Raw genomic sequence first — 7,312 nt, forward strand, 5'->3', positions numbered from 1 at the left:
CCCAAGGGGTCCGCTTGAACTTATGGTCGTAAAAGTACAGTAGTCTGAAAATATGACCGACGGCATCAGGATGCTGCATCTACGTCATGCATGTAGAGATGCGACGAGTGCAGCTCTGAGATTGTGTGGTGTTACCACAGACATTCCCATGTCCCGTTGCCATAATTAAGTTCAAGGTTGCATGAAGAGAGCTTCACAAGTTGAAACATATGGTTTCATGCATCGGCAGAACAGATGGGGACGTGGTTGTGGGGGTTTCCCTGTGGAGACCCCTGGCACCCTGGAGCTACCAGCTGGTAGCTCCATTTGTTGGTACTGATTTTCCGCCCATACGGCTTACAGGTAGGTAGATAGCTTATCCCAATTTCCTGACAAGGGCTACATACTATTGCACATTCCTACCAGCAGTTTTTGGCCAATGCAGCAGGGAGGGTGAAAATGGGCCTGGAAAATGGGCCTGCTGGCCTTGATGAACAGCCATGTACATTGCAACATGCCCAGGATACACATCACACCATTATGAGCATTTACAGCATGCAAATGGTGGATACCAGGCCAGGTGATGGAAGAACCATATGGCATATAGACTGGAGTTTCCATTATGGATGGCCAAAATGATCAGGACCATGGTTTTAGTACCATGTTAGATGGAATTAGTGACAGGCAAATTCCACCCAATATAGTCACTCCAAGTGGGTGACTGAGGTGTTTGTGACGAGCGACGTGCAGGGGAACGCCCGTTGGGGTTACCAATCACTTAGACAGTCGGAATGTCCAAGCAATTGGGTAGAGTCGGAGGGAAAGGCAGCGTCGTCGTCACTTACTATAGGCAAGAGTATACGCAGATAAAGAGGAGCTGAGCTCGACTCAAGGTCACTGGACACGAGGTCGACAGCGACGCAATAGGCACCTAATGGACTCAAGGTCACACACTAAGTCCCCAAGACACAAGTTAGCATAGTATCTAGTACAGAGACGGTTACTCACCTAAGTCCCCAAGACACAAGAGGTCGAGATGGGGACTTAGGGCGAGCTACAGGGGTCTTATATACACAAATACATGGTCCAAGAATAGTACAAGAGAATCACATGCAGGGCACAAGGATGAGTAAGACCGACCCACTTTGGTGGGTCAGGATTATGAATCAAGGAGTTAGAAGGAATAACGAGTCATTGTTCATGAGTAAGCGGAACAAAACTCCGGTGGCTGTGCAAGGCAGTGCAGGGCAGTGCAGGGCAGTGTCAATGATGCTGTACTGCTGCCACTGAAGGTCACGTGACTTTGGAAAAGGAAAGGTGGGAAAAGGAAAATGATAAGTCCATATTTAGAAATGAAAAATGCGAAAATAAATTGTCCTTCTCTTCTCATCACAGGTTTGTTATCAAACATGGAGTGTGTAAGATGCGACAAAGGTACGGTGGGATTGGCGGGAAAGACATGATCAGTCCAGCGAGCGATTAGGTCGGAAACACCTTTGCGACCAGTGAGAGACATTATCTGGTATGGGAGATGAAGCAGAGGTGTGTGTCTGAGACTGACGCAGTTTGTGGGTCCTATCTCCTTTTATAGGCACCAAGTCCCATAGCAATTTCTTTCGCCTTGTTATTTGTCGCTGTTCCATAATGTTCTGTATGATGTATAATGGTAGACAATGAGGTCATCAAAGTTCGTTGGACCTTCTGCACTATTCAAACTTCGATGGGTGATCTGTCATGTAGTCCAGCAACTTGTCAGCAAGCCTTTGTCATCTAAACGGTAATCACATGGTGCAACATCAAGCAGTTGAAAGTGTTCGTTGTAAGAACCCCTAGATCGTACTTGTACTAGAATTTTCCAGTAGTCCCTACAGTGGTCTATAATATTCTACAACGTTCCATAGAGTCATAACAAGTCATGTCCGGATTATAACCTGAGTCACAGTCACTTAGTCATACTAGTACATCAGCATCTGAGTCGTCAAATGCCACATTTGTCAGTGTCATGAGTAAGTGTTTATGACATTCGTCAAGCACTACATTTCCTGAGTCATAGTTTGTTCATGCAGATATTGGATGCAAGTCAGTTCATCACGTATCTCCTCTGACAATCGTTGATTTATATGTTGTGGTGGGACCCAACGTAACACAGCAAGTCCTTTTAAGTTTCGGACACGTGAAAGCATAACATAGACACCCTGTAAGCTTTTTGCGCTTGCAAGATCAACAATAGCATGGGATAATGATCTTCCTTGGCTTTTGTAGTCTGTATAAGAGTAAGCAGGAACTAGTGGGAGCTGTGTTCTACTAATAGTGAACCGTGGGCCATTATTTGGAGATTTGTACTGAAATGAAGAGCGAACAGGAAATATTGGCACAACATCATCTGGTAAGTCAGTGATGCGCATACCACACAATGGAACATGAATATATGCAACAGCTGCATATTGGTTGCCATCTTCATCTGTAGTATAATGTAGGCTATGCAAAGTTCCTTCGGACCCATTTACAATTTTTTTACAGATTGCAATATTTTCTGTCACCATAACTTTTATTCCGTGAACTAATGGCAGCTTTCCTAAGGTGTCTCTAGTAACAGAAGATTTGACTCTCCACATGTGCTCTCGTTGTTCTCCATGTAGTGGTTGCTGGTTTAACCGATCATGGGCATGATAAAAATGACACTGTTGTTTTGTTTTGCTTGCATACTCCAAAGACAGAGCAATATTCAGCCTGTCACGGATCATGTCAGGGTATGCGCTGGACCTCCTAGGAGCAGCACGGATCCCCCGGGATGGCGGCAGAGACACTGTCGCACAAGGCAGAGAAGCAACTGAGAATATATACAAAGATATGAGATGAATACACATACCTGTCGCACAAGGCAGGGAAGCAACTGAGAGAACAAGTCTGAGTTGCTCCCTGGTGCAACAGGCGACTATATAGTAGCTGAGTAATCCATCAGCAACACAAGGGATGGTCCAATGAGAGAGAGGGAGGCTCCTCAGGTGCCCGGCACGTGACCAGTGGAATGGCCTAGGAAGGCCGCGCAATGTGCGGAGGCCCTAGGAGACCCAAAAGGATAGAAGAATATATGGAGCTCCTAGGAAGCCCAAAAGAATAGAAGGAGCGTCTGGGAGATCCTAGGAAACCTGAAAGGGTAAAAAGAGCGTGTGGGGAATGCGGGGAAACAGGGAAAGACGAGTACTGGAGGCGTGCCATGACACCCACCTCCATTGGCGCCTTCCATTTGCAGCATCGGCGGGGACTCGGGTTACTCGACGCCCATCACCTTCCGTGAGGGCGGCACGTACGTGTCCAGTGTGCACTTGCGGGCAACCTCTTGGCAGCTGCGGGACCATGCCGGGCTGCAGCGGTGCCTTGGTCGCAGGTGGTGGAGGCAGCACGAGGCCCATGCCAGCGCTGACAATGCTCGGGATTGCCTGTGGGGGTGGCGCGGACGCGGAAATCACGCCGTTCATGGCAGGAACGGATGAGGCCGGCAACGGGGCAGCAGGCATCGGCGGGCGCACGGGTGTGGTAGGTGTTGGGTGCACAGACGGCGACTGGAGAGGTTGCGGTTTGTCATAGCACGCCTCCAGTACTCGTCTTTCTTTGTTTCCCCGCGTTCCCCACACGCTCGTTTTTCCCTTTCAGGTTTCCTAGGATCTCCCAGACGCTCCTTCTATTCTTTCGGGGCTTCCTAGGAGATCCATACATTCTCCTATCTTTTTGGGTCTCCTAGGGCCTCCGCACATTGCGCGGCCTTCCTAGGCTGTTCCACTGGTCACGTGCCGGGCACCCGAGGAGCCTCCCTCTCTCTCATTGGACCATCCCTTGTGTTGCTGATGGATTACTCAGCTACTATATAGTCGCCTGTTGCACCAGGGAGCAACTCAGACTTGTTCTCTCAGTTGCTTCCCTGCCTTGTGCGACAGGTATGTGTATTCATCTCATATCTTTGTATATATTCTCAGTTGCTTCCCTGCCTTGTGCAACAGCATCTCCACCGCCGTCCCGGGGGATCCGCGCCGCTCCTAGGAGCTCCAGCGCGTACTCTGACATGGTTGCAGTGCACTCTGCTGTGTCCTGGGCACGGGCATGCCCATGGGCCCGGGACCGACGATCGGAGACGTCAAGGATTCAAAATCGTGTCGGAGCTGCGGTCATACAAGGTCGTCGTCAAGCGCCATGTCAGTGACGTGGCATGCATGCATTTGCGTGCTGTTGCTGCAACTTGTCGTGCATGGGCCATGGATCGGAGCGTGTAAGCCAAACGAAGACCGGTACTGACTCAAGGTGAGTATGGAAAGTTGACGCGAAGACGATAGACTTACCAGGTTTGCCATCTCGTGTACATGTTGTGCTCGCCGCATCGCGCTGCTGCTCCCGTCGAGAATCGATGACCGGACCGTGTGGATTCAAGAACTTGTCAAACTCCATGGTCGTACCAGGTTATCGAGCGTCGTATTGGTGATGTGGCGTGCATGCGTTTGCTAGTACGTCGTCGAGGGCGGGGTGACTCCAAGCCTGCAGTGGACGATGAATGATCAAGGGTTGGGAAGCGGAACATGGCCGTGGAATCATAGAGAAGGTGAGCCGTGCGGTTTACACCTGTATAAGCATACTCACCAAATAAAGATCACATCGATGGGCACTGTTAACGGCCATCGTATGAGTCAGCCCCCCTCCCAAACACCCGCTCTGCATGGCTGACTACACGTGCCGAGACACCACCGTTTGGTCCGCTCCACTGATGTCTTGAATAGATCAATCTTGTGCACCGGCAACCCTTGGAGGACAACTTGAGATGGCAGGTTGAGCGGGTGAAAGGTGACGAGGTGCGCGTTCTGTGCTGATCCGCCGATAACTTCGCGTGAGATCCATCTGTTGAATGAGCCATGCAGTTTACACGTGTAGAAGCATACTCACTGGATAATGACCGCGCACTGTTAACGGTCATTGCGCTGGTCTGTCCTCCTCCCAAACACCTGCTTTGCATGGCCGACGGGACACACCGAGACGCCGCCGAGACACGTTGTATGGTACAACATTCATCTTCAGCTTCCCTGTATACCTCATCAACGATCTATTTTTTAGAATCCTTGGAAACCCCTCTTACCTGAACGTCATATCATGTCTAGTTGGTGAACGACGAAGTCCTGGGCGTGACAAGGGTCCATAAATGGACATGACGACGAAGGAGCCTGCCTGCAACGAGAAAGGTTTAGTAAAGGCGGATCAGGTTCACCCGGATTTCATAAGTACATGACAGGCGGGTACTTATATGTTTCACTGAGGTTCTGAATAGCTCAATGAAGTGTGCGATGTGTAGGTGGACGTTGTGGTGGACAGTGTCGAGTACAGTATATGTGGCACACAGGTAGGGCTTATTGCGCGGATCCGCGCAATAAGCCCTACCTCTCCTGCCAGCTCATAGCTCTTTCGCACTGTTTCCTCTTACCTTTGCTATGTCAAGAATGAAATATACTTTGGAGAATGAATCCGAGCTGCGGGAAATCAAAACCCAAGTACCTACATCTCGGGACCTGCTTGCTAGTCTGGTCTCTTCGTGCACTATGTCAGATCTTGACGAACTCGTACAATCCCCCACTCAATGTAAAACCCTACTGGATTATATTGCAGAGCAACTCTTGCTGTCGGTGAGTACCTACAAGCTGACTAGTAAGAGAAGCACCCCACTCATCCTCCTATAGCAAAAGGGCTTCGTATCGACTCCTTCTGTTCAGGGAGCACACAGTTCATTCTTTTACGAACAACATACTATATATGCTAATGATATCTTAGGTACCCCTGTTGTAGGGAGCTCGGGCATATCCTCCAATGTCCCGAAGATCAAAATCCCCTCTTTGGCTGAATGCCTACGCCTCGGGATGAAACCATATACCTCACACGGCACATCGGGTCTTGCTGCTAGAGGACACAGAGAAGGGGGTGGAGAACCTGGTGGAGGGTGGCATGCTGGATGTGAACGCCTTGGGACGGTGTCTGCTCCAGCCTGGAGGGAGCAACAGGAGGCCATCGCAGCAGCAAATGCCCTGGCCATGATGGAGGGCAACGTTGGTGGAGAAGGAGTGGGTGAAGGACCGGAGGATTGTCGGGAAATGGAGGCAGATGTTATGGACACCAACGAGGGGGATTATGAGGAAGGTTCTGCCATAGAGTTCAACTACGCTAATTGGAGGATCGTACAGATGCAGTTCAAGCATGCTCGTCAGATAGTGCTGTTTTTGAAACAGTTGACTTCCATCACCGACCCAGAGCAACTGCGATCACTTGTCTCCCTTACGCGTGCTTTGGCAGACTCCAAATCCTTGGATGGCATCCATATGGCGACATCTACGGAGCTGATTACTCTGTATAACCTTGCAAAGCAGTGCCATGCTTATGAGAACCATACAAAGACTCTCACCTTCTTCTCTATGATGGCCAGTCTGAGGCTGTTTGTACGTGCAAATAGGTATGCATGTCAAATTTAATCTTATCTCACAGTTTCCTGATTTGTGTTTGAATAGGCTGATTGTCAGCGAGGGCTGGTCTAACGCTCGAGTATGGTGCGAGTGTTTGAAGAAGAGTGGTGAACCTACGAGGAATTTCCATCTGTGGATCCGCGAAGGAACCATTCTCATCCAGTTTGCTAAAGTTGGTGAGTAGAAACTCTGTTGCCCTATCTTAAAACTGACTGTGTGCAGGCGGCCTACCCATGTTGGTCCTTTTGGCACTAGTCAATGTGAGGACCACCGTAAGGAGCAATGACGATGATTTCCTGTTGGAAATTTGGGAATTCATGCTCAATCCTCCTGGTAGGCTTTCTCACCATAACAATTATCAAAGTACTGACCGGATTAGCTGGCAATGCGGGTGACTTAGTAAGGTTGCACATAATACCTGCCTTACAGATGATCAACTGCATGGTGTGCTTTCATGTCGTTCTCAACATGACCGACGAAGACAGAAACTTAGTTTGTTTGGAGTCCCCTGACATCAATAACACCAGGGCTTACTTCAAGAACTTGACTGTGAGGTAAGTCCAATGTCGATTCAAACTATACTAGGACAGATACTGATTTGATATAGGGGCTGGAGAATGTCTAGGCATGGTCGCTGCTGGGCAGATTATCTACAGAAGTACCAGCTATGTCCCTACAAGCAACAACATGGCAAGCCGCCATCTTCTGTTGCCCATCCACCCGACCCAAATTTCAACCTCACCTTCAACGTCTTACCTCTGTCCAGTAAGACACTAGTCATTGGGGTGCCCTTCCATTGCATCGATCTTCCTTCTCCGGTGGAAAAAAGAAGCAATCATGGTATA

General features: G+C 49.2%; 3 protein-coding genes across 3 annotated transcripts; 2 read left to right on the forward strand and 1 right to left on the reverse strand.

Annotated features, from left to right (window-relative positions):
- The first annotated feature begins 379 nt into the window (after positions 1–379).
- On the forward strand, positions 380–839 carry PUNSTDRAFT_54218 (uncharacterized protein). Its single transcript, XM_007386286.1, has one exon. It carries the CDS (start codon positions 439–441, stop codon positions 616–618), a length of 180 nt encoding a protein of 59 aa, XP_007386348.1. The 5' UTR covers positions 380–438; the 3' UTR covers positions 619–839.
- Positions 840–2,012: 1,173 nt separating this feature from the next.
- On the reverse strand, positions 2,013–2,723 carry PUNSTDRAFT_72032 (uncharacterized protein; the record flags this gene model as incomplete). Its single annotated transcript, XM_007386287.1, has 1 exon — positions 2,013–2,723. The coding sequence occupies one exon, from the start codon at positions 2,721–2,723 to the stop codon at positions 2,013–2,015; it is 711 nt and encodes a 236-aa protein (XP_007386349.1).
- A 2,832-nt stretch (positions 2,724–5,555) lies between these two features.
- On the forward strand, positions 5,556–7,092 carry PUNSTDRAFT_136691 (uncharacterized protein; the record flags this gene model as incomplete). The annotated part of the gene is made up of 8 exons (XM_007386288.1): positions 5,556–5,639; positions 5,694–5,736; positions 5,785–6,457; positions 6,513–6,643; positions 6,690–6,800; positions 6,847–6,911; positions 6,995–7,021; positions 7,075–7,092. The coding sequence occupies 8 exons, from the start codon at positions 5,556–5,558 to the stop codon at positions 7,090–7,092; spliced, it is 1,152 nt and encodes a 383-aa protein (XP_007386350.1).
- Positions 7,093–7,312: the final 220 nt, after the last annotated feature.

Source organism: Punctularia strigosozonata (genome assembly GCF_000264995.1).
Source record: "Punctularia strigosozonata HHB-11173 SS5 unplaced genomic scaffold PUNSTscaffold_10, whole genome shotgun sequence".
In the NCBI taxonomy this organism is placed as follows: domain Eukaryota; kingdom Fungi; phylum Basidiomycota; class Agaricomycetes; order Corticiales; family Punctulariaceae; genus Punctularia; species Punctularia strigosozonata.

Coding starts and splice junctions, on each gene's coding strand:
- PUNSTDRAFT_54218 (XM_007386286.1), top strand. CDS start 439: ATGGGCCTGGAAAATGGGCCTGCTGGCCTTGATGAACAGCCATGTACA.